Raw genomic sequence first — 27276 nt, 5'->3', positions numbered from 1 at the left:
ATGTATAATACGTCTTCGTATGAGGAAGATAAAATGCACGACGTGCCGTCTTCCCGAAAATCTTATGAATCTATATTTAGTTTACCTTTCAATTCAGCTGTGGAGCTGTGGATGCTCGGAGAGTGAGAAAAGTGTGTGAAGACAGGAGTCGTGCTCGGCTGACCTGAGCGATTGTACCAACCAGTGTTTGTGTAACTATACCAATAGACTACCTCCGTTCAATTTGATCCAAGCAGACACATGTGCTTTCTTTAAACTCTTTCCATCTTCTTCTTTCAAGATTTCTCACAGTCAATAAAATAGTACCCCAATCACAACCTCTCTTCAACTGTCTTGCCACCCAATTTTACTCCTGGAGTATAAAAAAAGACGCTCTTTTCCTCATTCCCCTTCTTTCCTCTTTTTTATTAGCACCCGACCTTATCGCCCATACCATCTACCTTACTCTTACTCCTCACTTCTACAAACCCCTGTCTCATACTCACACCTCAAATAAATCATGTCCGAGATTATTGGCACAGAACCCAAGGTCCATTCTACGGTCCAAACTACCGTCGAAACTGTTGAGGTCAAGGACCCTGCCGTCTTGACCGCCAGCAGCACTACCGTCATCAACGATACTGAATCTGTAGCCTCCACTACCACCACTGAGACTATCACCACCACTCAGTCCGCGTCGTTTGAGCGTCAATTCTCCGCCACCTCAGTCACAGTCGAGTCATCTTCGTCTTCCCAAGTTACAGGCAGTGCTTCCGCCTCAACAATCATTCTCTCCAAGGAAGAAACCAAGGACATCAAGGCCTCATGTGGTGACGATAATGACATCGGTAGCTCCAGCAGCAATGACGAACAGTTGGATGAAGAGGCCAAGAAGGCCAAGAAGGCTGAGAAGGAAAAGAAGAAGCTGGAGAAAAAAGAAAAGAAACTAAAGGAGAAGAAGGACAAGAAGGATGACGAAGGTTCTAGCAGCGGCTCTGGCAGTGACGATGAACAGTTGGATGAAGAGGCCAAAAAGGCTAAAAAGGAAGAGAAAGAAAGGAAAAAGCTGTTGAAGAAGGAGAAGAAGGAGAAGAAAGACAAAAAAGACAGCGAGGGCTCTGGCAGCGATGATGATCAGTTAGATGAGGAGGCTAAGAAGGCTAAGAAAGCTGAAAAGGAGAAGAAAAAGCTGCTGAAGAAGGAGAAGAAGGAAAAGAACGATGGCGAAGAATCCGACAGTGGCAGTTGCAGCAGCTCAAGCAGCTCTAGCAGTTCAAGCAGTTCAAGCAGTTCTAGCAGTTCTAGCAGTTCTAGCAGCTCTGACAGCGAGGATGAGCAGTTGGATGAGGAAGCCAAAAAGGTAAAGAATGTCGAGAAAGAGGAGAAGGAATTGTTGGAGGACAAGAAAGAAGGTGAGGATCCCAGCAGCGCTAGCTGCGGCGATGAGCAGTTGGGTGAGCAGTTGGGTGACCAAGCCAAGAAGGCCGAAAAATCTGAGGAGGAGAAGAAGGAGGAAAAGAAGGATAAGGAGGACAAGAAGGAGAAAAAATTGAAGGAGAAGAAGGAGAAGAAAGAGAAGAAAGAGAAGGAAAAGAAGGAAAAGAAGGAAAAGAAGGAAAAGAAGGGAAAGAAGGAAAAGAAGGAAAAGAAAGACAAGGATGGTGAGGACTCTAGCAGCTCTAACAGCGACGACGAGAATCTGGATGAAGAAGCCAAAAAGGCCAAAAAGGCCGAAAAAGAAAAGAAGAAGGCACAAAAAGAAAAGAAGCCTGGTTTCTTCGAGAGGCTTGGTCTTTTTGGCGGCAGCAGGACCAATATCAAGAAAGACTGTAACGACAGTGACAGCGATGACGAGGCAAAGAAGGCAGCGAAGAAAGAAAAGAAAGAAAAGAAGTTAAAGGAGAAACAGGAAAAGAAGGAGAAGAAGTTGAAGGAGAAGCAGGAAAAGGAAGAGAAGAAGTTGAAGGAGAAGCAGGCCAAGAAGGAAGCCGCTTCTGCCGTCGGTGTGGCTGTTGGTAGCGAAGGAAAGACTATCCTTGATGATCTCAGTGTAAGTTTTCGTTGTAAATCTCAGCATGCATGTACTTAATGTCAGTATTAATTGAAACGAACAATCCATTTTACTTATCTCTCTATATGCTCTTCTTTCGACCTTGTTCTCAACATTCCTGACATTACAATGGTCTAGTCGGATGGTGAGTCAGATGAGGATTACAAACCCGACTCTTCCTCATCCTCCTCTGGATCTGACTCGGGAGATGATACTAAGGTATGTGAGAAGATTTACTACCACCTCGTGCTTAATAGTTTGTTTGGGTTACTGCATTGTTATAACTAATGTTCTTTCACTTGCGTCTTTGTGACTATAGGATGCAGAGGGTGCGATTGACAAGGAAGAAATCGAGACTTTGACCAAGGAAGCTGGTAAGTGGCAGGAAGACTACACTTATTCAACACTCTTTATCACACAATGTAATGCTTTGCTTCATATTTCTAACACTAAAACTTTATTAACATTATGTCAATAACCTTAGCTGCCATTGGAGTTGATGTGGAATCAGACAACAAAATCTTAAGAACTGGCAAAGTCGTTGAGGTTTCAGCCACGCACACTGAAGAGGTCAAAATGGAGCGAGCTGCTGAGGAGACAGTTGTGCAGACTGAGTCCATCGTCACATCTGGCGTTGTACCCGAGCCTGTCCCTGTCACTGTTGTTGAAGAGAAAAAGTAACACTGATGTATCAACCATGCCTATCAAGGCCTATAATCGAAAATAATAAATAGTCCTAGCGCCTCGAACATTGCAAAAAAAAAAAAAAAAAAAGGCAATTTCGTCTAACTTGTAGGTTGCAAAAATAAAAATAAAACAATCCGTTCAAGACCAAGGAGAAGGCTAATTCATGATAATTTAGATGAAATAGCTTGAGCTTGATTAATGACCAATGTTTGCAGGTTGTGGAGCGACATTGAAGAGCCTTTGTGTTTAATTATTACTCTTTTTGCTATTCTACAAGCATTTCACTCCTCACACTCACTCCTTCACTCTTCATCCGAGCGCTATATGCGACAGTACAAGGTACTGTATGTATACAGCCTATGTTCCGGCAACTAGAGCTTAGTTTTAGTGCCAGTGTTTTCAACCAGTCTAATTTAAAGCCAAATTATTTTAATTTACTGGGAAAGCTTATACGTGATGATTATCGTTTATTTGTGGAAAAACTGCTCAGTGTAGAACAAGAAGTAAGGCAGCCAAGCAGCAACGTAGCAACATATTGGAGAGCATATCGCTCCAAGCAGGCATGGGCAAGAAGAGATAGAAAATAATGCTGTTTTTGGTATTGTATAATTATTAACATCGTGAAGATATTTTCCACGCCGACATTTCTTACTTTTCTTTTGTATTAAGACGATTTTTGGATTTCACATGCCCTCAAGACTAAGAAGAATTATCTGAACTTTGAGTGGCTGTGAGACCTCGTATTCCCTCTCCATTGGTGCCGGAATCAAGCTCCAGGAACCAGTGTTTGATGAAATATAATTTTTCAATATGATATATTGGTCCCCTGATAACCTGTGGCATGGCTCTACTCCCTACTTGGCTTGTTGTGCGCGAAGGTCATCCTTTTGCCACAATCCCTCAATCATCAAAAACTTACAACTTTCCAGGCGCTCCATCACTGCTAATTCCACCTACTACTGGTAGCTTGTCGCTACCCGCCGATCTGTACCAGTCCTGATCGCCTTCACGTCTGCTGCTTGTCGTTGTCCCTGGTGAGAGCCAAGGAATTCATCCCTGCTACGTCTGTGCTTCTCAACACAATTGCGCCCCCCTGGCGCGTTTGCTCACAGAGGTGATGCCATTGTCTCTTTCCCAGTTGACGATGACTTTGCATCGTCTGTTCCAGACATCAGTCCTGCCGAGTTCCTCGATTGACTTGACAAAGCGGCAAACAATGTACCTTGAGATCGATACTGTGGTTCTGAAGATCGACTTCCATCTCTGTATCAGTTCCCTCGGCACCAAACCGTGGTACAAGTCTTGGACAGCCTAGTAGGCATCCTCACCCTCGTTCTTCCATCCCCCCACAGAGGTGAGGATTTCAAAATGACTTTTTTTTTTTTTTTTTTTTTTTGATAACTGGGACCCATGAGGTCGTGAGGATGTGTTCGAAATAGACTCTAGAAATTGGTTGCCCTGTTTACACAGTTCAGAATGACTTAATTCATAAAAAGATGCACTTAGGGAGCGTGCGCTTGTGGAAAGGTATTCTTCGGTATATTCAGTTTATGTTATAGAGTCCTGTCGTAAATCTGCTATTTACGTATCCTCTTCTTCATTATTTCCATCATCATTCAGTACTTTTATCATTATTTCCTTTATCAATCCTAGTATATATTTAAATCACTTTGGCTTCTTTGCAAAACAGCATCCCTCTTTTCACTTTTGATGCTATTTTGCAGGTTTTTTTTTTTTTTTTTTTTTTTTTTTTTTGATAACAAGGACCCTCAGGGTCATGGGATTTATTTTCTACATTCTATGAACAAAATGCTCCAGAAACTATAGTCAATATACAGCTATTACTGCACAACGACAAGAGCCGCTGTATCCATGATTTCATAAACCCTGACCGCCGTGGTTGGTACTCAAAGTCCGCCTTTCCGACGTGGCCTGTTGCGCAACACGACAAATTATTCGCTATCCATAGTCATCAAAAACTTCATTCCACCTAGCCGCTCCATCACGTCCAGTTTGGTTTTCCCAAGGTAACTGTCCCGGACTCGGTCATCCGCGATCTTGTAGATCTCTTTTACATTCAGCTTCTGTCTTTGTCTGAGGGAAGGGACAAGGAAATCATTGCTACTACGTCTGTGCTCCCCAACACAGTTGCGTCCTCTAGCGCGTTTGCTCATAGCAGTGATTCCACGAGCCTTTTCCCATTCAACAGTAACTTTACACCGTTTGTTCCAGATTTCTGTACGACCGAATTCCTCTATGGCCTTGACGAAGCGCCCTGCCATATATGTAGCTATCCTTGTTGTTGTCTTGAAGCCAACTTTCCAACTCTGAGCAATGGACTTGGGCGTAAGTCCATGGTAAATGTCTTGCACAGACCAATCTGGTGTGTGCTCTCTCTCTTCCTCATCATCGCCGTTCCTATCACCATGGCGTCGTACTTCTCGCACACCATCGATATGCATCTCCAGAGTTTTCCAAATGTAGTCCTCCTCTGCCGCAGTAAAAGTTGGCTCTTTTGTCCTTGGTGGGTCTACACCTCTCTCTGGCCCTTTGTGCTTGCTCCTGCACTGCTTTCAACTCTTTCCTCCATGTCCTCTCCCCTATCACATTCACATTTTGGATTATCTCCTTCCACTTCTCGGCCTGAGTCTCCATCGTCCTTGGACATCTCCAGATGTGCGATGTGTCTTCATCCTCTGTCCCACACACTCTGCAGTTGCCGTCTTCATAAAGGTCTGGCCTCCAGTGTCTCATATATGACTGTGTAGGCAACATTCCATGGAGTTTCTTGATCCTGTGCGCTCGCTTTTGGCAGTCCGCTGGGCTGGTGAAGAGTCCTTTCGGTAGGTTGCTATCATGAACAATGTTCATAGTAGCTCGCCAATCAATTTTTGTCCAATCCTTAACATGCTCCTGCGTCCTGTTCTGAGCGATCCACGTGTGATGTGTACGAGTTGTTGACTGTAACTTAAGGATCTGCCTTAAGTCATCTTCCGCTGGTACACCGTTGAACTTTGCATGGCAGTACATGTCATTATGCTCCGTTATGTTGATATCCCATAGCTCGCCATAATGTCCATGTTTTGCTGCTTCGTCCGCTTCTTCGTTCCCTCTGTTGCCGGCATGTCCTTTGACCCACTCGACCGTGACTTCCGATCCTTGTTGAATAAATGCGTTGTGTATAGCTGCCCACCATACTGCATACGGTGATCTAATACGTTGTCGCAACGTGCTATCCACTCTGCCTCGGACCAATGCTCGGAATTGAGTCACAACTGCGCTGTTATCAAGTCGGATTGTCATAGATCTGTTTCGTGGGCTGATAAGTATTCCTGCCAACAAACCAGCTAGCTCTGCCTTTGTCGAGGATGCGTTGCCTGCTACTCTACCAGATAGCGCAGTGTAAAACTCACCCTCTTGTGTCTGGACTACCACACCAAATGCCATACTTACTCTTTCAGTGCCAATATCTTTGAGAGATCCATCCGTATAAATGACATTACCCGGCTGGGTATTGTACCGTTCCCTTTGGCGTTGGATTTTCTCCTCGGTATTGGCGCTAATGATAACTCCATTTGTGTCCCTGGCTAGGCCTCTGTTGACTTCAGGGATCACTTTTAGGCACGGTGTCTCGTTGGAATCCAGGTCGACTTTTGCTCTCCTTAGCAGAGCTTGCTCGCTCAGACCCTCATATCTCCTTGTGTTCTGGGTCCGGCGTCTCCTCGCTTCTTCGCGGGCTCGCATGCGTTCACCATGCCTTCGCTCTCGGTCCTGGTGGCGTTCTGCTCTTCTGACTATGGCATCTAACTTTGCTCTTTGTCGCCTAAGATTATGTTCTCTGGTTGCTCTGCGCGCCTCTTTCATAACAGCTTCTCGTCTCTTTTTCCGCTCCTTCTGTTGATCTAGAATCCACTTAATTCCAATTAGTGGCTCAACAGCTTGATTAGCCGGTGATACTGTCAAAGTTCTGTTCGCTGCCTCATCCTTTATGAATTGGTTGAGTGCACGAATCGCTTCTCGATCTTCGTCTTCTGTATCCCCGTCTACCGAGCTGACATAACTACTGTCGCTGTTGCTGTCATCATCACTGACGTCTAAGAGTGCCAGTTTCCTCCTGTTCCATTCTCTTGCATGTCTACCCACATAATCGTTGTCGAAGCAAAAGTTTTGAAGTTGGTTGAACCAGAATGGCGAAACTTTAGGCCCTCCGTAACGGGTCCTGAATGCGTGCCATGAGATCATGTCCTCCTTATCATCCGTAAGTATTTGATCCACAAAGTATACCATACGCTTGGTGAGCGCCTTGCATACGTGTGGTAATTCTCCGTTTAGCCATTTCCATGTCGAGAGAGCGTTGTGTGGGAGACCAAATTCGGCTGCGATCGATAGGTCGAAAGTAATGTTACGATTCTTCATTTCTTCACAAACATTCGATATAAAGTTGTGGCGATACTTTTTGACACGATGTGGCTCCAAAGTTGGCGAGACTTCCATCTTATTCCTGTGCTGCAGCATCAGTACTCGTGTCCGACATATCCGTCCCATTACATTGCTGTCATTAAGTCGAAGCGCCAGGGTAGATATTTGTTCTTCCGCTTGAGCGTTCGCCAAGTCTTTGATGGCATACAATCTATTGTGGTTCATAATGCTGTTTGGCGTAGTTGATGGCATACGTGCTTTCCGCTTACACAGTGACATATACTTACCAGTCATCTTCTGTAGGAACTTTGGTGGCAACATTTGGGCCGAAATTCTATACAGCACCTTTGGGATGAGCTGGGCATTGGGCTTGTCCATTTATGAATTTATCTTTTGGCACTTCGTCCAACTTTTTATTATCATTTTGTTCATTTTCTGTCAATCTTTGGGATCATTGACAGATCTTTCCACGTCAGTCTGTCGTAAATGACGCCTATTCATTTACCTAAATATGTATTTCCTTTCAATTTATTTATTTCCTATCATCCTATTTTCTACCATTTTTAAATAGTATTTAAGTAGCTTTTTCCTTCACTGCAAAAACGGCATCTCTCTTCTTATTATCGATGCCCTTTTGCAGGTGAGTTTATCTTCATTATTCTCATTATGAATTCTCAGAAAATTAGCAGTTATTAAAGATCTCTCTTCTTATTATCGATGCCCTTTTGCAGCATCCTCAAAATCATTCAAAGCATTACTTAGGATCACTATCGTATCCCAAAACCACGAGGCTCTTGCCCAATTCTTCATTTTTCATCATTACCTACTAGTTTCCAGAGATCACTAGTAGATGCTCTACGACAAGTCCTATAAAAAGGAGGATTGGCGCAATTGGCAGCGCGTCCGTCTCCAAAGCGGAAGGTCGGGAGTTCAAGTCTCTCATTCTCCAATCTTTTTGCTTCTCGCGACGCGAAGTGCTATTTTTATGGATGGGATTAAATTGATTGTGCCACAAACATTTGACCAGCCAGCGGACGCGCCGTAAGGCAGTCGTGCCTAAAATGGTGGCCGTCTACAGCCTGTGTGATTTTGACTACTCCTCCTCTGCCTTCATATTTTATCCAGCAAAAAAAATTCTCACGTACACATTCATTCACACTATTCACTTTCACTTGAAGAAACCGAGCTTTACTTGAGGTAGCACTACAGGAACGCAATGGTATAACCTTGAGTAGAGTATTTTCATGCATATTCTGCGATCAAATGCTCTCTATTCAGAGTTTTTTTTTTTTTTTTTTTTTTTTTTTTCTAGTTCGATGTCAAGAAAATTAATGAAGATATGAGCGACATTGAGTTTTTTTGCGGGAGAACAAAAGAGTGAAAATATACTCAGACTTCTCTACAACCTTCTGGTCACCCGGGGTATGTGTATCTGTCTGAACACGCCCTAGTTGACATCCTCTGGGCGAACGAAGATACCAAGCAGCTACTGGAGCGTATTCTGCCTCTCGACAATCCTTCCAAGACTGCAATGTTTGAATGTGTACAGGGAACAAAAGGAGTTTTGATACAGGCTCTCTTTTGTGAGATTGGAGGTGATCGCATGGTTCATGGATATCGAGACAAAGTATCCCTGCAGTCGCAGGACAAAGATATAACTCGGTTCAACCTCAAAGGAACGATTTCTACTAACGGCCTTGTTTTGAATCTACTCGCCTATGACACAACCCAGACGACGAGACAGCGGCAGTCTGATGTAGATGAAGAAGACTCCAGCCAAGAACTGGAGCTTTCTCAGGGATTTCTCAACACGACGTGTTCAAAGGCAGCCGGTGAAGACCTGACAGATGAAGACTACGCAAACTTAAACTGGAAGAGGAGCTCCAAACTGCTTGAAAACGTTGAGCTCACATTCAACGAACCAGAGCGATGCCCATCCGCAAACACCACAACTATCGTCAGATGCGATCCTGGTATTGTTAACGCCTTTAGGTTTTCCTCGCTGGACCCTCACAACCCTAACTTGCGACAAACGGTGAAGGTGAGAAGCAGGTTCCTGTACCTTCCCGTCCTCCGCTTCAATCACCTGTTGAACAAAAGGAAGCGTGAAAAAGGAATGATTGAGATGAGAGCGCCATCCCTGTGTTTGAAAGGGATACGTACAATGAGTACTTTCAATGGGTGAACGAGGAGTCCCAGACAGGATCAAAGAATTTGGATGTGCTTCAAGAGTTCTATGAGTTCCGATGGCACCTAAAAAAATGGAACTTACGAGAGGTTCAACGAGCTACGTTCGACTACGCGGTGCAGCGAGTGTTGAAGATGCTCGGGGAAAAAGGAATGCTTGTCGTAGGCCTAGGGCCCTTTGAAAGTAATAAAGGAGTTTCCAGCAAGCACACTGTTATAACGAGACATGACTTTTTTTAAAAAATAAGAAAAGCTGGAAAGCCATAGAGCCCTTGCCGATAAACGACTGCCATTTGAGACACTTAGGTCAAAGCACGAGGACACTTCGCTGTAGGGTCGCACAGATTTTACACCAGCGCCCGCTGTCCCCGACCCCTCTGCGATAGCTTTTTAGAGACGGTGTACCCTCGCTCTAAATGTTGCCGTGCTTGTAAGGTATCCTTCGACCGTGACGCAATAGGAGCGGAAAACATCGCAAGAATCGGTCTTGCTCAAATTGAGAGGCAGGAGAGACCTGCAAAGTACAAACTCACGGAAGATTCCTCTGCGAAGCGCGCTCAATGCTACACCCTCAAAAAATTTGTAAGTTCTGTTTATTTCCGTCTGTATCCTTCTACCTAATCTTTTGTCCCTGAATTTCTGGATTTCTGGACTAACTTTAAAAATCTTACAGATCAACAAATAGTAGGCGATGAAAACTCTAACCGTTCTAACGAGCCTCTGATCCTTGCTCCAGGAACCCACAAGTCCCCATTACTATTTATGCTCCCTAATAACATCAACAGCAACAGCAGCAATGGCAGTATTAATAGCTTCCCGCCCGCTTTCACATGTCCAGCCGTCAGCGTCAATTACCACATATCACAAAGCCAGTCATCCTGTTAAAACACACTGCGCCACCTCTGAGTAATGAATATTTGAGGGGAGGTCTTTAACAACTAGCCTTGAAACGGACGCCTAGAATAACAGGAAGGTTGACCTTGCCTTGCCTTGTCTTTCCACATGGGGGAACTATACCCTTGATGATCCATCTATGCTTGAATGGACATAAGACGTCATTAAAGGATGTTGTAATTGAGATATGGGAATCCGTGTTCTGGGTTTTCCTCTCTGAAACAGCAGGGTATGACACAGCGACGCCAGTGACTGATATTCAAGACACCTGAAGCACCATTCGCTCAGTGGTATAAAGAAACTAATGAGATTCAAGTCAGAGACCAATGCTCAAGTCTACCGAAGAGATTCTGCCATAATACAGGGGTGATATCTCAGATTGGGATCCAAGTGAAGCATACTTTGCGTGTATTGGTGTATCTACAAGGGATAGCCCCAAATAAGCGAACACCAAATATTTTAGAGCATGACATTGCTAAGCAAGATATCAATACTAATGTGATAAGTAGAGGATGGATCAGCAAGTAACAGGAGGAATGACAGCGGACTGCCAGTATACCCAGAAGACACTTTGATTACAGACGAGACACATCCACCAAGTTATCATCACTCATTCATGAGCACTTTAGTTGATGGTGCAAACCTTGCGGAGTTCGATAGGCGGTCATTTGAGGCAGTTCAGTATGACTTCTTGTGCCACGACGTCTGACTATTTTACAGCAGCAGCAGCATTATCAACCACCAGGATACGAAGAGAGCATTGCTTCCACATCATCTACTTTTATCAGAACCAGAGGTATGCCAGAGCGTGGGCTAATGGGTAGACATGGTTATGCCAGTACCAGTAACGACGGCAGCGCTCATACTAATATGGACACAAATGCATACGATCTAGCAGCATACTCTGACCAAACTCATGACTAAAAAAGGTTTCATTTTAATTGTTTGCTACACGTGAGTCATTCTGGTGGCTTTAGAATGTTTGCACTGAATGAGCCATTGACGAGTCAACGTTGACAATCGTTGACAATGTCTCTTCTTTCATCCTAAATTTTATCTCCATTCCTCTTCATTTCAACTCCATCATGTCTACTGAACCTACATTCAACAGAGCTGCTCTTGAGCAGTTGCTCGGAAAACGCTTCTTCTACGCCCCAGCCTTCTCAGTTTATGGAGGTAAAGCATTCTAAAAATCATTTACACTACACATGTCAAGCCTCAGGATATAAATATAGAAAGGCGTTCAATGCTGTTCGGCGCATGCTTTAGAAACCCTGAGAGGGAAAAAAAAAATCTGTATTTCACATTAAAAGAGGATCAGTAGCTAGCGACAATAGTTGGAAAGGCGCATGTTTTTATATCAGTTTTCTTTTCTTTTCTTTTTTTTTTTTTCTTGAAGAACCCAGAGATTGATGATTCAGGGGCATCATTTTCAGCCAAGGGAGAGAAAGAAAAGAGGAATACAACAACGGTTATTTATTATTGGTTTTGGATTCCCTTTTTCTTTTCTTTGCTTTATAGGCGTTGCTGGTCTTTACGACTATGGTCCTCCAGGTTGTGCTCTTCAGGCGAATGTGCTCGAGATCTGGCGCAAGCACTTTGTGCTTGAGGAAGACATGCTTGAGGTTGATTGTTCGATCATGACACCAGCAGAGGTTCTTAAGACTTCAGGTCACGTAGATCGTTTCTCGGACTGGATGTGTAAAGATCTCAAGACAGGCGAGATTTTCCGTGCTGATCACTTGGTCGAAAACGTCCTTGAAGCCCGTCTGGATGGTGATAAGATTGCTCGCAATGCTCCTGTTGAGACTAAGGCTGATAAGGATGAAAAGAAGAAAAAGAAGGCTGCCAAAGTCACGGCTGTCCGTCTTGAAGATTCCACAGTCCAGACCTACAAGGAGATCCTTGCTCAGGTGAGTTTATTTTGGAAAAGGATCTCAATTGATAAGGCAGATAAGGCGATTTGGCTTATGTAACCTTAAAAAGATTTCCGTTTGTCGCATTGCTGTGCCACTCATCTGCTTTTTATATCTCAACCTACATTGTCATTTATTTCTATCATTTATTTCTATCATTTAAACGATGTTGCTCAACGGGGATGTGGCTCAATAATAGATCGACAACTATTCTGGTCCAGAACTCGGTGAACTCATGCGCACACATCAGATCAAATCACCTGAAACCGGTAACGACCTTTCTGAGCCTGTTGTCTTCAACCTCATGTTCGCCAGCAGCATTGGACCCACTGGCCAATTCCCCGGCTTCTTGCGCCCTGAGACTGCTCAAGGACAGTTCTTGAACTTTAAGAGACTTCTCGAATTCAACAACGATCGCATGCCCTTTGCTTCTGCTCAAATCGGTCGTTCATTCCGTAATGAGATCTCCCCTCGCGAAGGTCTCTTGCGTGTTAGGTAAAGAGAGGATAGTTTTTGTATTTCGTTTTTTAACTCTATCTATTTGGAAGCATTTTAATCTCGAACACGTATTTTTTTTTTTTCTTTTTTCCTTTTTATATCTTCAAACATAAAACAGAGAATTCACGATGGCAGAGATTGAGCACTATGTTGATCCCACAAAGAAAGACCACGCTCGTTTCCACGAGGTTGCGGATTACAAGTTGAGGATTCTTCCCGCATCTGTTCAGCTCCAGGGCAAGACCGAGCTTCTGGAGATATCTGTAGGCGAGGCAGTGGAGAAGAAAATAATCGACAACCAGACATTGGGTTATTTCTTGGTTCGCATTCACCTGTTCCTGACTAAGATCGGTATCAATCCCGATCGTATTCGTTTCCGCCAGCATATGAAGAACGAGATGGCTCACTACGCCTGCGACTGTTGGGATGCAGAGATCCACACATCGTATGGCTGGAAGGAATGTGTGGGTTGTGCTGACCGCTCAGCCTATGATCTGACTGTTCACTCAAACAAGACTGGCGAGAAGCTGGTTGTCCGTGAGCGTCTGCCTGAGCCTCTTGTAGAGGAGAAGCTGCAACTGGAGATCAATAAGAAGGTCTTTGGCCCTCGTTTTAAGAAAGATGCTAAGGCTGTTGAGGAATACTTGGCTTCATTGGACGAATGCACTTTGGAAGAACTCAAGAAGAAGCACGATAGCGATGGTACCTTCTCAGTTAATGTCAACAATACATCTTTTGATATCACCAAGGACCTTATCTCCAGTTTTGAAAAGGTTTCTATCACTACTCACAGTAAGGAAACATGGGTTATTAGTTGTGCTAAAAAAAAAAAATCGGAAAGCAGGACAGCTTGATTTGTTAATTTCATTTTCTGATACCCTCACTTTCTTTTATGGTGCAATACAGTCCGCGAATTCACCCCCAACGTCATTGAGCCTTCATTCGGTATTGGCCGTATCTTGTATTGCTTGATGGAACACGTTTATTGGATTCGTCCAGAAGGAGAGGCGCGTGGCGTGTTGTCGTTCCCTCCAGTGGTAGCACCAACCAAGTGTTTGCTTGTTCCTTTGTCAACGAACGATGTCTTTGTGCCAGTACTGCAAAAGGTCTCTGCGCAGCTCCGCCGCAGCGGCATCTCTAGTAAGATTGATGACTCTGGTGCATCAATTGGTCGTCGCTATGCTCGTAACGACGAGCTTGGCACACCCTTTGGCATCACAGTCGATTTCCAGTCAGCTCAAGACAACACAGTTACCCTCCGTGAGCGCGATTCGACTAAGCAAATCCGTGAAAAGATTGAGGTCATTGTAGATCTCGTCAAAGAGTTGTGCGAAGGCAAGATTACTTGGTCAGAGGTCTCTGCCAAGTACCCTGCCTTTGAGTCGCAAGAGGTGAACGAGTAAAAAAAAATAGTGCAATATAATACAAAAAAAAAAAAAAAAAACTCACAGAGTAGACTTAGAAACAGCATTTCAAAGTTGAACATTAAAAAATAAAGAAAAAGAAAAAAAAACAAATCTTGTTCCTAAAAAGGTCTTTTATTCTTTTTTTTCTTTCTTCAAGTACGATCTGGACGGGGTCCACGGGGCTTGCGAGTCTCGACGGGGGCCTGTTTGATTTCAACGGCAGTGACACCAGCTAATTCTTCAAAGTTCAAGGACTTGAGCAAGTTCTGGGTCTCGGTATCGATCTCGATAGCAGAGGTATCCAAGGCCGAGAACTCGGGGATGTAATTATCCTTACGTTCTCTTTCTTCCTCCTGAAGCTTGAAGGAGATACCACGGACAGGACCACGCTGGATACGCTTCATCAAGTGGGTAGTGAAACCAGCAATCTTATTGCGGAGACGCTTTGAGGGGATGATGGCCACCTCAGAGGCAATCTTCTTGTTGGTCTGGAAATCCAACGTCAAGCGAGGGTAGTACTTCTCGATCAGAACCTTGGAGGCTCTCTTGACAGTCTTTGTACGAACGCGACCCTGTTTTTTTTTTTTTTTTTTTTTTTTTTGGAAGGAGGATTTGGGGGTGTAGAAGGAATTTCAAGGAGAAACAATGATATCGACGTTTTAGAATATTTTTACTCTACTTTTGTTTTCTTGTTTCCTTCAGTTTCCGAGCTGAGGAAGGATTCTTTCTTTTTTTTTTGTTGATTCATCGTGTCCATATTATTATTATTTGTTTTAATGTCATGTAGTCCATAGTCATTCCATCGATAAAACCGTTTAATCCATTTGGCTTCTCTTTCAACGTTGGCTTTGGTTTAATAGCCTGATTTCCATTTTTTTCATTGAAATTTCTGTAGCCAGGAGGCCAGGAATGTCAACCATTAAAAAAAAAAAAAAGCAACAGAATTGGTGGCATTGAAGGTTGAATCAACGAGATCAAACCACAAAGGGTAAATAGAAATTATAATAACATATAATAATAGCAATAGTAAAAAAAAAAAAAAAAATCAAAGATTTCAATATCGATGGATAGATAGATAGATGGATGGTTTGTTGCTCATTGTTGTATCCAAAGGCATCCTTCCTCAGTTTGTAAAGATAAACTGCTGTCTCATAAAGATCCGTCACGTGCGTGACATCTCTAGATGACTTGCCATTGTCTATATGGTTATGGTTATGATGAACGATGAACGTGAGTAGAAAGAAGAGAAGGGAAGAGAGAGTGTAAAAAAGTTTGTGTGTTCACTGAAAAAAAGTAAGGCATGGAAATCTATAACCCTTAAATACTCTAGCATTTTTTTTTTTTTTTTTTTTTTTAATTCCAAAGAAACATTATGACTATTTATGCTGTAAATCAAAGAAAAAAATGACAATAACAAATAGAAAATTGAGCGTACAGGCCGTGCCCCGTCCTTTCCTCTCTTTCCTCTTTTGTCTTCTATGCTTGGTTGCCAGGTGTAGCTTGAACTTGAATAAACTTGGCTATAAGTGAGGAAAAAAAAAAAAAAACATCAGTCAGTTGTTCTTTGTTAACAAACTTTTGTCATGATATATTATGTGCAAATAAGATTAGATACGTACTGTAAAAGTTGAGGAAGTAGGCACCGAACAAAAAGATGCAAAGGATAGTAGGTCCAACACGATCGTGGAATTGACGGTTGGCTTTTGTTGATAAAATGTTGGACAGACGCACATGGAAAATACCCAGAGCATAAATCATAGCAAGAAGTGTGATGACTGTCAACACTGCTCCGGATACTCGTGTTACCGAATTACCAAAGTTGAGCAATGTCAAGGCAATCTAAGGAAGGGTTGTTAAAAAATAAGTGTTAGATTGCTTCCGATCATGTACGAGCTTAAATTGGATGATTTGAGCATTTTTTTTAAAGGCATTGAGCAACTTACAGAACCCAACAAGACGGAAAATTGAAGCCAGTTGAGGAACGTGCGTTCGTTAGCAAAGAACACTTTAGGCTCCATCCTAACAGGCTCAGTGACACGCTTGATCGAGCCAGGTCTCTTTTCTCGGAATCCAAAACGCTTACGCCGAATAGTCGATTTCTTGCGCAACAGCCCACCATCGTTATTGTTATTGCCTCCATTATTACCTGCGGGTCCTTTCTCAGTCATGGGTTGTGGGATAGAGTACTCGGATCCAAGTGATGCCCGTGAATCGCGGTTGTTGATTCCATCAATCCATGGTCGCGCTGGAGGTGCCAATTGAGGTCTTTGAGGCACAGGGCCATTGTCAACCAAGGGGTGAGCTACGACTGCGCTGGATTTAGACGGCGAAGGCGCTGGTTGCCTGTAGGTGCTGATTTCGCTGCTGGTACCTGGTCTGCGCCCTGCTGCATTCTTCTCGAGCATCTTTTGCTGGTAGGTGGCCTTATCAATAGTCTTTGGCATCTTTGGCTCATATTCTGACAATGACTTTAGGCTATTAGTAGAGCCCTCCACCACTACTACGGAATCTCCTCCTGCGATCCTTGGACGTGTGGGGATCGTTGGAGGAATCAGCATATCGGGCCGAAGGCCGACCTGAGGTGTACCAACAGGCCATGCTCTTGGGAGGAAAGAGGACAGACCAAAGTCCGTATTGGGAGGCTTACGAATATCTTGGTCCATCTGAGGCAGCCAGAAAGGCAGGATCTGGATTTTGTCCTCAAGCAATGTGGCAACACCATGGATATACTTTGAGAAACGAGGGCAAGACTCCACCAAGTGAGAGTTGATTAGTTCTACAATCCAAGCTGGTGGCTCCTGTCCATGGTGTGTTTGAAGTTTGACCTCCAAAACTGCATAAGGGAAGCGCGTGATATCCTCGGAGGGCAATTGCTTGAAGGGCCAGTCAATACCAATGTCCTCACGCTTCCAGTTGTCGCCAGCACGCTTCCGACCACCAAAGTCATCCTCACGGATCAGAGCCAGCTCTGTATCAAGAGAAATGCGCACACGAGCATCGTTCTGAAGTTGGAAGGCGGTACGGCGGTAGAAGGCACGAATAGTGGGGCGCATCTTTTTGGTGACAATGCTGTTTTGGACCTCATTGGCGAGCTTCTGCATCAATTCAACATCTTTGACCGTTTTTTGGCCACGAGCACGAAGCTTTGCAAACTTGACATCCATTGTATATTCGCCTGCCAAGTACGGGTTGATGTATTTTGTCTTGATTGGGAATCGTTCCTTGACACTCTGCTCTCCTGTCCACTTTTCACGGTGAACCTTTCTCTCCAAGAAACATTGGCCATTTTCTGTAGGCGTAGGACCATACCAGCTGTAAAAATAAAAATAAAATTAAAATTTAAAAAAAAAATATATTCGGCGTTAGAGTCCATTTAAAAATAAAACAAGTATTTCCGACACTATGCTGTTACTATGACCGCATCACAACGTACCGAATACGGATAGCCTGCGCCATGTCGCTCTTCTCAAGACGGCCCTGATAGCACTCAAATTCTTCGTTGTCGACGTAGACGGAAGAGATGGCTGAATCATTCTCCTCATACTCTTTCTTGGTGTTGAAGACCAAGACAGGAAGATGCTTCATAATAATCAATTTGACCTCAGTAATGTTGTCGGGGTGGACCCAGTACTTGGTTGTGTCACGTACAAATGCACTTGAGCCCCAGTTAGCAAATTGTTCATCTCCTTTGTTCTTTTGTCCTCTAGCAATAACAATGTGGTAGATGGAGGAGAGACGTACGATGATTGCATCGTAGTTCTCCTTGTGGAATGGCTTCGCGTTGAGACGAACATGGAAGATGGACTTGAGCCTCCATTGTGTTTGTTTCTAAGTGACATCAATTTCAAATGTGCGATAATGTCAGTGAAATACTGTGTGAGAGAGAATGTGTGTGTTTATATGATAATGTATAAGAATAGAAGGACTGGGACTTTGGACCTGATCTTTTTAATTTTAAGGTTGCCCGGTTTAATTGTGGTACTTTTCATCTTATAAAGATGGCAATGAACTGCGAAACTGCAGTTATTTGAAGTCAGGTTCCGCCAACATTTCAGTAATTGTGCAGGTGGCGTACAATATGTATTACAATTATTAGTGGCAATGCATTTTTTTTTTTTTTTGTTTAGGGATGAAAAGGGAATGGGCGAAGGAATAGCCTAGAGTTGTTTCTGTGTGTTGAATTGTTGTGTTTGTTGTGAATGCCTTTCTGCTCTCAACAGGCCATACAGAAAGACGGAAAGATTAGGCTGGTTTTTTTGGTCGTGTGGATTAAGATAAAAAAACAAAAAAAAAAAAAAAAAAAGAAAAGAAAGAGCCCAGGTAATTGATTTTCAGATGCACCAGACAACAGGCTTGAAATGAAAGTAGAAAGCAAGTGAGGTGCAGACGATAGAGGGATGTCTTTTGTTTTTGTTTGTAAGCTGAAAAACAGCAAAGGCAAAGTTATACAAGGTCGATAAAAAAAGAAAAAAAGAGGAGATATTTACACTTGCAGACATGAGGCAAGAGATGCCCCGTATGCAGCATATGTCAAACAGTTCATGGGCGTGTAAATATGAATGAATGGAGTATTGTAGTCAATGACTGTGCTTACATCGTGCTTCTTCACAATCTTGAGGAATCCAGTGTAGTTGAGGCGAGTGTACTTTGCTAGCACGTCAATCTCGGCCACAAGTCGAAAGAGCTCGATCTCGAGTGCACGCCAGGTTTCTTCCTCGGCCCCATTCTTCTTGAAGTCCTGTGCCTGAATACCATAGTACTTGAGTTTGCGATGGACTTCGCCAATCTTAACGTTTTGAAAGCTATAAACCTTCTCCAACTCACGTTCAAGCAGTTCGACAAAGTAACCCTCATCGGTCTCGTTCCAGATCTGTGCCGCGGTGCGTGACCTAAGAACTTCTTTTAGTTCATCATAGTTGACATAGTTGAAGGACCATTCTGGTTGAATGGACTCTCTCAGGTGCTGTCCAAACTTCATAATGTCTACGGCACAAAATGTGTGCTTGTGTACTTGTTTATAGCAGTATGACTAGGCACTAAAAGGGTCGTTGTATATCACAGCCAAAGTATACGGGCGTTTTTTTTTTTTTTTTTTTTTTTTTTTGCAAGATGAAGAACGGAAAGATAAAGATGAAGAAAAGAGAAAAAGAAAAGAAAAGAAAAAAAAAAAGGTAGATGAAATGAGAGATCTCAGTGGTTAGTAGATTGGATAAAAAGTTCATCCACAAAAGGGCGGGTATAAACGTCTCCAGGGCTATGCAATTGTAAGGAACAAGAGGTGCAGTATGTAGGTTTTGCAAGTTTGTAGATTTCGCAGGATACAGGGGAGAGGAGCAGACAAACGGAGATAAAAAAAGGCAAGGAGAACAAAGCAAAAGATCCTGTAAGGGTATGTAGGGCTGTAAATGATCAAGAGAAGGCAGGAGACAATAGATCGAGTGGAGCCAGCACAACTGCAAGTTTGTGTGAAGAGTGTTTGCGTTGAACTGACGTGATAGTAGGGGGCAAGAAAGGCACAAGGCACGAATCTTTTTCCTTTTTAAAACATACGTTGGTAATAAAATTAAGCAGTTTGCTTGGTGGAAAAAAATAAGCGAGCAAAAGGGAATGACTAAATGGATGAGATGGAAGAATCAGGAAATGAGAGGTTCATTAACACAAGGAAGTTGATGAAGAGAAGGGGTATGAAGAAAAAAAAAAATGAAGAGAAAAAGAAAAACAAGAAAAAGGAGGGAGATGTGGAGGATGTTTAGATGGTTTTATATTGAATATCGAATATCGTCAGGGACCATCTACCATTCGACCATTCGACCATTCAAAAATTTTTTAGCTTGTTTTTTAGATTCAGTTACTGGTGAACAATTTGCTTGTGTCTGAATAATTCAATTCAAGATCGTGTGAGTGCATGCCTGTTGTACACAATTAGTTATTACATCGTTACATGTCATGGAATGGCCTGGTTGCGGTGCGTTGTGCATGTGTATGCCTTTTGCCTTTGCTTTCCAATCTGTCTTCCTTTTATTCTTTTCTTTTTTGTCCGATTGGTACGGAAAGGCTGTTAAAATGAAAGGCCATGAGGATAAGAGTTCTTTGCAATTATTACACCCTTTATCTTTCTCGCAAGCTCTATGACGACTATGCTTTTCTAGTTTTTTTGGACATTCAGAAGGCACTTGCACTTTGCATTGAACGCTGGGAAGGCCCCTATTTTTTTTTTTTAAATTCAATCATCATTTACTCGGACAAATGGCGATGCGAAACCAGGGAAAGGTTGAGAAAAGGGGCGCACCTGAAATTAAAAAAGAATATCTTTTTTTTTTTTTTTTTTTTTTTGCTCTGATTTCAAAGGTCAGAAAGAGGGCGTCAGTTCACAATAATAACCTGTCTCCTTCGATCTTGGAAAGACAATGTACTGCGCATGCTTCAATGGCTAAAACCGAAAATACTCAACTCCGTTTAAAAAAGACAAGGTCTCACAAGTGTGTACCGAACAAACAAATCTGTTCTATTTACGGCTTTTGAGTATTTGTGTCCAAACATTCAGGCGGTACGAACGAGTTACGGACAGGACCAGGGGTTTTATTTAATCGAATCCCTCATCTTATTTTATATATTTTACTTTATATCTGGGAAGGAGAGTCTAGAAAAGAAAAAATAACCAAACAAAATTTCAAATGGCTGAACTGAGCTAAGCCGAAAAGTACAGTATATATACATTCTTCTGGTTTTTTTATCTTTTGTCAACAATTTCTCTATCCCACATGCGTTGATTACCCTTTTTTTTTTTTTTTTTTTTTTTTCACCTGAAAAATGTGGACAATTGTTTAAAGATTGCGTTCATCATTCAAGAAAAAAAAAAAAAACCAGGGGGAGAAGAGGGTTTCTCGTGCAGGTTCCCATTGTTTTTGGTCTGATAGATTTTTTTTAAATCCGCTCTGGGGAAAAATATGACAGCGAATGGCACTTGATTAAGAACAGAGCTTTGGGCAGTTGTAGCCCCTCCACATATTGGATCATGATGACCTAAAAGTTTTGAGGTAAACAGTGTGCATCCTAAGTTTGTCTCCTCCCTTGCTTCTTCAGGGCATGACGTGTGGTCAATAAAAGGAGATTAAAGCATTCTCTGCTTGCGACGCGAGGTATTCCTCTATTAGTGTGGTTTAATTTGGCGGCAGCCTATCCTTTTCATTGTATGGTTTCTTCTTGATCTTTCTCGATTCTCCATTGGATCTGCAGTATAATTTTAAATAATTAAAATATCGTGGACAATGAATGTGCTCTCGTTTGTACTAATTACATATTATCGACTCTTGTCTTGCACTCTATCTCAAATAGTACAAAACTTGTTTATCATGGCAGACAAGTCTTGGACAACAAAGGAAAGAAGGAGAGGGGGAGTGGCGGAGGAGGAAAGGGCATTTTAATAGAGGAGTTTATCAGTGCTTGAAAATCGTTTATATCTTAGATAGTGGGCATATCTATGAGACAGAGCCATCAATGTTATATATGTCATTTTCATAGAGCATTGAAAGGGATACATCTGGGATCCAATGTCATAATCTGGAAACAAAGGTGACGGGTCAATTGTCACACCACGAGCTGATTCATTCAATTCGTAAAGATTTATTCGAACCAAAGTAGCTTAACTCTCTGTCCGATTAGTTTCATGAATTAAGAGCTTTCTTCCTTAGAATGAAACTCTGATCTTTGTTTATTCGGACATTTCTCCCATTCCAAGTCTTTCTTTACTCTGGCTGCGTCGCGTGCGTCCATGTTGATTCAGGTGACTCTCATAGCCCAACAGCAGGCTGTGTCTCCAAAGAGCAAATCGCCGTAGCCCCTGACACACCATCCAGCATTGATTTTTATTTTTATTTTTTTTTTTATTTTTATTATCATTTCTCTTTCAAAGTCCACAAAAAAAGTAAAAATAAAATAAAAAGTCGAAGAAAAAAAACCCAATCAATGACTACAGAGAAAAAAAGCAGAAGGCCAGTTGGTAAGCACGTTTATAATTAATTAGTGGCGTTTTAAAATAAAAATTTGGGGTATTGGTGTATTGACGCCGAAGGTAAATTACTGATGCTCAAGCAATTGGAATTGTTGAGATGATTAGACTCGGCATTCAAACAGCAACGACTCAGAGCTTGTCAGCCTAATCTGACACCAAAGACAGTTCTGCCTGTGTTTCTCATCGTTGGCATCCTTTTTGCGCCCATTGGCGGTCTTCTTCTCTGGGCCAGTGACACTGTAAGTGCGCAGGAGTAATAGGAAATAGGACAAGGGGTTTATGACCTCTATGGCCACGATTAAGTGACTAGATGAAAAGCAGCACACTTCTACAGACCATCAAAAGGCCCGAGCTGGATTGTGGCATTGGAGAAAAAAAAAAGCTCCTTGTCTTTTGTTTCCTATTTAGACAAGAAAAAGCGATCATTCTATCGTCAGTGGTAATGCTATCTGACAAAGAAAAAAAAAAAAAAAAAACAAGCAATCATACCTTTGCATCTAACTGTTTTCAGGTTGCCGAGCTCATAGTTGATTACACGGAATGTGACAAGGCTGGACTAGAATTTGTCCCTGTTCCCACGGAATCCTTTACGAGCAATTTCCCGGGTTCTGCAGGTGATGACGCATCAACACCATCACCCGAGTACAGGTCCATCCAAGCAGTGGGCTCTGGTAACAATGTGACCTGGCCAACGATGCGATGCACGGTTAAGTTTCATATACCAGTAAAAATGAAGCGGCCCGTTTTTGTCTTTTATCGCCTCACGAATTTCCATCAGAACCACCGCCAATGGATTAAGAGCATGGACATGAGGCAACTTGCAGGCGAGAGACGATCTGTAGAAGAGCTAAAGGCCGGTGGTTGCGATCGACTCGCTGTTGTTGAAGAGAACAATGTGACCTACCCCATTTATCCTTGTGGACTCATGGCTAACTCAATGTTCAATGGTAAGTGTCATGACTAGTGATAGTTAAGTCATGAGGATCACTGGACCTAATGAAGGAACAGATAAGGGGACCTTTTTAATTTTAAGACCTTCCTCCTTTTTTTAATAGATAGTTTCGGTCTTGCTTTCAAGCCATTCGACGCAACAACAAACGACAATAAGACATATCTGCTAATTGATAAAGGGATTGCTTGGGATGGTGATGCATCGAAATATGCAAAATATTCTTATGAACTATCCGAGATTCGACCACCACCCAACTGGAGAAACTATCCAAATGGGTATTCTGAAGCTTCTCCCCCGATTAATGTGGCGGAGGATGAGCATTTCCAGGTATGGATGCGAACCTCTGGATTGCCCAATTTTCGAAAGATTTACGCCAAGAATGAACAAGACGATCTCCCCGTTGGCACATATACGATTGACATTGACATGAGTAAGTCCTTTTTTTTTTTTTTGTTTGTTTTCCCAAGCAGGGTCAAACCTGACGCATGTAACATTTTTCTTTTTTTTTTTTTTTTTTTTTTTTTTAAAGATTACAATGTGACATCGTTTACTGGCACAAAATCGATCGTCATTTCCACAGTGTCATTCATGGGCGGTCGTAATCCGTTTTTGGGGATCGCCTATGTGGTTGTAGGTGTACTCTGCGTCGTTCTCGGGTTTTTATTTGTAGCTCGTCACCTGTACAAGCCCAGACGATTGGGTGATCATACCTTTGTTGCTTGGGACAACAATCATAGGCTCGCTAAAACTATATCATCCAATAGCTCAAACCATCGTCATGACTTTGAAGAGTCTGAGGGTGAAGCATTTCCCCCATCAGCAACTACAACAGGGGCTAGTGCACGATACTAAGGAAGAACGAAATAAATGTATAGTATATATCACATTAAAGGGCTTTATTTATTCTGATGAATTATGATCTAAATTTGATGGGCGCCTTGATACAAATAATGTCTGTGCCATCTGGATTTTTGGCATGTGCTTTTATGTCGATCGTGAAAGAAGGGATCCATTTGGGCACGGTTATGCACTTATTCACAGTGGAGCTGCCCTGTGCAATCGGACAGGCAACGTTGACATTAGATAGAGCCTTGCACAGATCCATTGTAAAACTGTATGCTTGGATTCCAACTAAGACGACGACAAAAAAAAAATTCTGTTAAAACACTGAGCATTTGTCTGTCTAGCTAGGCATGGCATGTATAATCTAGCATAGAGCTTAAGATATATATAAAACTTACAGATAGATGCAGCGACCTCGATAGTAGATCCTTTGGTGATAGGCTGTGAGAGAGTAGCATCGACAGTGACACATACTTTCTGGCCTGGTACAATGGGATCAGGCTGGAAAGTCAATCCTGAGAGTTTCAAAGTGCTGTTGTCAGCACAGTAAGTGAAATCTGTCGCAGTAGTAATCGGAGCTGCAACGGTAATGGACGCAGCAGCAACAGTAGAAATGAGTGTGATGAAGGATTTCATGATTGTAAATATACTGTCGGGAAATAAAGGTAAGATATGTGTGGGAAAGTAGCGAGGCAAAAAGGATATGGAGTTTTAGGAAATAGGACAAAGAGGGGTGATGGATTCCTGACTTTTATATACTCTTGTATACTCTTTGTTGTCGTGCTTCTTCCATTTTGCCATTTACCCAAAAGTACAAGCAGTTCAGCAGCAGCAACGACAGTCCTCGATTTCATGAGGTTATTTTTATATGCCCAGTGGATCCATACTAACGAGGTTCTGCTTATTGTTGGCTGAGCCTGTTTGCACCATCAAACATCATCGTCATATTTGCTTTTGCACATCAGGGTCCAAATGGTTTATTTACATCACGGGCAGAATGAACAGGAATTCTGTTTGTTTGGGTTTTGTACTCTGTCAATGTCTCAGACAATACAACGTATTCAGGGTCTCCCCCGCTCTCTCCACAGCCAACACTATATTATAGGAGTATGGGAACATGCAGAAACTAGACTAAGCACATGCGCAGTTTGTCTTGGCGTGACCATCCACAGCCTTGAGTTACGCGTAGACTACGTTTAGGTGGACTCTGTTTATTCAGGCAAATCAAAATAGCCTTCATTTTGACGCCATGTCATGCCCATCTTCGATCTCATTTGCATTCCTCATTCCATGGAATATATTTCGAGCCAACTGTTGATTCTCTTGCATAGTTGTGAAAGGACGACAGCAGTCTTTTTTTTTTTTTTTTTTTTTTAGAGTGAACGTGTGAGAGCTGTTTTATGTGGTTGTTATAGATAAAAGAGTTAGTATTGAGGAGTGATGGCCAAGAGACATTGCGAGAACCCAATGAAGGAGGCTTTATCATTACTAAAAATATTTGTATATGTATAATAATGACAATATCTTGCTTTCTAGCAAACTTGCATCGAGATTTTGCTCAATAGTGACTAGAACCTACGAAAGGAACGACATGATGCATTAATTTATTCCGCATTAAAGCGATCATGTTGTTTTGTTATGATAGGAAGAAAATAACAACAATGACCTACTATTAAATAAATGAAGACATTTATTTAAATAGGGATGCAGGACTTCTAGATCAATCCAACATCCAAAAGACAGATGCTGAGGCTAGACAAGGTAGTCTCACCAATTATTATGTACGCGATCAACATCGACATGAAGTCCCTATTAAATTTCCGTACATTGACCATGTCAGCTTCCTCTCTTCAAAAGAGGTTTCACATGGTAAAAGCACCCTTCAAAAGAACATGGAGAGCCATATCTCTAGCTGAACGTTATATCATCATAAAGTATTGACATGCTCATGATCTCCATCGATAGGATATTACTCTTATATTGCTGCTGTTATAGTAAGGGCAGTAAAGATTGATGAAGCCTGAAGACTTAAAGTCTGGAAGATCATTCTACTTTAGTCATATTTACATAACACAAGACACATTCAAGGCCGGTATAACCAGATGTTTGTTTTTTTACATCAAAAAAACGGACCAGGTAAATGGAAAATATCACCTTTTTTTTTATTCCTAGTCAAATCGCGCCTGTGGCTTTTTTTTTATTTTTATTTTTTTTATAATAGTCTTTCTAATTCTTAGAACAAAAATCTCAAGCTGTTTAAGTTTAACTGGGCATTTTTCATGCTATCATCCATATGTCCAGGGTGCTGGATAGGAGCCTCGATGCAGATGATATCGGTGCCATCAGCGTTCTTGGCATGCATTTTGATTGTGCCGAGTGTGATGTTGCTGGGCCTCCAATCCGATGGAATGTCTTTACATTCTTCCGTAGAAAACTCTTGTGCTGGGACCGGGCAAGTAATATTGAAATACGAGAGGCCCTGACAAAGATCCATTGGAGAATTAGCATTGGAAAACTCAATGCCGACTACACCAAAAAACGAGTATTTATTAGTATTATGTAGTAATACACGCGAAGCATGCAAAAAATTAAAAATATAAATTATAAAAAAAGGACTTACGAAACGTTCCATTGACTAACAGAGTAGACCCATTGTTGATAGGGCGTGTGAGATTGCCTTTGACGGTAGCACAGAATTCTTCACCTGGTACGGGAGAATCAGGCTCATAGGTCACTTCCGTGATATTCAGAGAGCTGTTGGTAGAGCTACAAAGAGTGTACTGTGGGGGGGCAGCAGAGGCAGAGGAAGAGAGGACACTGGCGGCTACAGCAATAGCAGGAATGAGCGTAGTGAACTTCATGGCTGTGAATATAATCCGTTGAGTAGCGTAGAAGATGGAGCAGAATAAAAAAGACAAGATTGAATGGAGAGGATGAAGAAAAAAATGAAGGATGAAATCTCTCGTATTTATATCTTTTATTCTTGCCTTGTTTTTCATTTTTCCATATTATGGTCCCTACTCTCTAACTGTTTGTTCAAAAGGACTAGGATTACCTATGAATGAAGGAAGAGGCAGTGCTTTCATTTCATGGCCAATGGTACAGTAGAAAAAGAAACAAAGACATTTTGTTGGCGCTATTGTGGCTATAGTGTTGGCGTGATATGATGTTAATGGTCTGTGCTACTGCACCATTGTTTGCATCATTAAACGTTTTTGTAGATTATTGTGTAGTCGTCATTTGGTCACGGACATGTTGTAAAAATATAACATGTATGCAAAGCAGGATATTTATAAGCATATGCAAATAAACTAAGCTCGCGCATTATTTTGTGATGCACAGGTAATGGTATTAATAACGCGTCTTTTTCCATCACTAAATTTTAGACTATAAAAATACACTTACTTTTTACTGCTAATGTTTCTCCTCATTTG

General features: G+C 42.2%; 8 protein-coding genes and 1 non-coding gene across 9 annotated transcripts; 5 read left to right on the top strand and 4 right to left on the bottom strand.

The window, feature by feature from the left end:
• Positions 1-200: 200 nt before the first annotated feature.
• BCR41DRAFT_40189 (hypothetical protein) lies at positions 201-2738 on the top strand. Its single transcript, XM_022029258.1, has 4 exons — positions 201-2029; positions 2168-2248; positions 2349-2403; positions 2514-2738. Exons 1-4 carry the CDS (start codon positions 500-502, stop codon positions 2708-2710), a joined length of 1863 nt encoding a protein of 620 aa, XP_021882344.1. The 5' UTR covers positions 201-499; the 3' UTR covers positions 2711-2738.
• A 5273-nt stretch (positions 2739-8011) lies between these two features.
• On the top strand, positions 8012-8084 carry BCR41DRAFT_t56. Its single transcript has one exon. It is a non-coding gene; the product is annotated as a tRNA-Trp (tRNA).
• Positions 8085-8528: 444 nt separating this feature from the next.
• BCR41DRAFT_351678 (hypothetical protein) lies at positions 8529-9904 on the top strand (the record flags this gene model as incomplete). The annotated part of the gene is made up of 3 exons (XM_022023837.1): positions 8529-9240; positions 9261-9506; positions 9657-9904. Coding segments are annotated over 3 exons (1206 nt in total), but the record flags the coding sequence as incomplete, so codon positions are not given.
• Positions 9905-11246: 1342 nt separating this feature from the next.
• BCR41DRAFT_351676 (hypothetical protein) lies at positions 11247-14057 on the top strand. The gene is made up of 5 exons (XM_022023836.1): positions 11247-11392; positions 11738-12129; positions 12332-12627; positions 12749-13422; positions 13537-14057. Exons 1-5 carry the CDS (start codon positions 11302-11304, stop codon positions 14031-14033), a joined length of 1950 nt encoding a protein of 649 aa, XP_021882342.1. The 5' UTR covers positions 11247-11301; the 3' UTR covers positions 14034-14057.
• Positions 14058-14147: 90 nt separating this feature from the next.
• On the bottom strand, positions 14148-15313 carry BCR41DRAFT_351675 (ribosomal protein S17e). The gene is made up of 2 exons (XM_022023835.1): positions 15229-15313; positions 14148-14608 (listed from the first exon to the last, which is right to left on the bottom strand). Exons 1-2 carry the CDS (start codon positions 15229-15231, stop codon positions 14189-14191), a joined length of 423 nt encoding a protein of 140 aa, XP_021882341.1. The 5' UTR covers positions 15232-15313; the 3' UTR covers positions 14148-14188.
• Positions 15314-15512: 199 nt separating this feature from the next.
• Positions 15513-19014, bottom strand: BCR41DRAFT_377480 (VTC domain-domain-containing protein; the record flags this gene model as incomplete). Its single annotated transcript, XM_022027108.1, has 5 exons — positions 15513-15556; positions 15656-15875; positions 15980-17348; positions 17470-17864; positions 18631-19014. 5 exons carry the CDS (start codon positions 19012-19014, stop codon positions 15513-15515), a joined length of 2412 nt encoding a protein of 803 aa, XP_021882340.1.
• Positions 19015-22001: 2987 nt separating this feature from the next.
• BCR41DRAFT_395309 (ligand-effect modulator 3 family) lies at positions 22002-23851 on the top strand (the record flags this gene model as incomplete). Its single annotated transcript, XM_022028719.1, has 5 exons — positions 22002-22035; positions 22153-22286; positions 22559-22994; positions 23103-23429; positions 23529-23851. The coding sequence occupies 5 exons, from the start codon at positions 22002-22004 to the stop codon at positions 23849-23851; spliced, it is 1254 nt and encodes a 417-aa protein (XP_021882339.1).
• An 82-nt stretch (positions 23852-23933) lies between these two features.
• Positions 23934-24532, bottom strand: BCR41DRAFT_321384 (MD-2-related lipid-recognition domain-containing protein; the record flags this gene model as incomplete). Its single annotated transcript, XM_022021438.1, has 2 exons — positions 24241-24532; positions 23934-24130 (listed from the first exon to the last, which is right to left on the bottom strand). Coding segments are annotated over exons 1-2 (435 nt in total), but the record flags the coding sequence as incomplete, so codon positions are not given.
• A 1491-nt stretch (positions 24533-26023) lies between these two features.
• BCR41DRAFT_351660 (hypothetical protein) lies at positions 26024-26761 on the bottom strand. Its single transcript, XM_022023834.1, has 2 exons — positions 26463-26761; positions 26024-26368 (listed from the first exon to the last, which is right to left on the bottom strand). Exons 1-2 carry the CDS (start codon positions 26701-26703, stop codon positions 26076-26078), a joined length of 534 nt encoding a protein of 177 aa, XP_021882337.1. The 5' UTR covers positions 26704-26761; the 3' UTR covers positions 26024-26075.
• Between the last annotated feature and the right edge of the window lie 515 nt (positions 26762-27276).

This window comes from Lobosporangium transversale, assembly GCF_002105155.1.
Source record: "Lobosporangium transversale strain NRRL 3116 chromosome Unknown BCR41scaffold_14, whole genome shotgun sequence".
NCBI lineage: Eukaryota > Fungi > Mortierellomycota > Mortierellomycetes > Mortierellales > Mortierellaceae > Lobosporangium > Lobosporangium transversale.
This window is presented reverse-complemented; position numbering and strand designations above follow the sequence as displayed.

What these genes read in the sequence shown, in the direction of transcription:
- BCR41DRAFT_40189 (XM_022029258.1), top strand. Translation starts at nt 500, where the DNA reads ATGTCCGAGATTATTGGCACAGAACCCAAGGTCCATTCTACGGTCCAA. An exon ending in ACTCGGGAGATGATACTAAG is followed by an intron (nt 2,249 to 2,348) that starts GTATGTGAGAAG and finishes TTGTGACTATAG; the next exon opens with GATGCAGAGGGTGCGATTGA. An exon ending in GACTTTGACCAAGGAAGCTG is followed by an intron (nt 2,404 to 2,513) that starts GTAAGTGGCAGG and finishes CAATAACCTTAG; the next exon opens with CTGCCATTGGAGTTGATGTG.
- BCR41DRAFT_351676 (XM_022023836.1), top strand. Translation starts at nt 11,302, where the DNA reads ATGTCTACTGAACCTACATTCAACAGAGCTGCTCTTGAGCAGTTGCTC. An exon ending in AGCCTTCTCAGTTTATGGAG is followed by an intron (nt 11,393 to 11,737) that starts GTAAAGCATTCT and finishes TTTGCTTTATAG; the next exon opens with GCGTTGCTGGTCTTTACGAC. An exon ending in GAAGGTCTCTTGCGTGTTAG is followed by an intron (nt 12,628 to 12,748) that starts GTAAAGAGAGGA and finishes AACATAAAACAG; the next exon opens with AGAATTCACGATGGCAGAGA.
- BCR41DRAFT_351660 (XM_022023834.1), bottom strand. Translation starts at nt 26,703, where the DNA reads ATGAAGTTCACTACGCTCATTCCTGCTATTGCTGTAGCCGCCAGTGTC. An exon ending in GTTAGTCAATGGAACGTTTC is followed by an intron (nt 26,369 to 26,462) that starts GTAAGTCCTTTT and finishes TTTTTGGTGTAG; the next exon opens with TCGGCATTGAGTTTTCCAAT.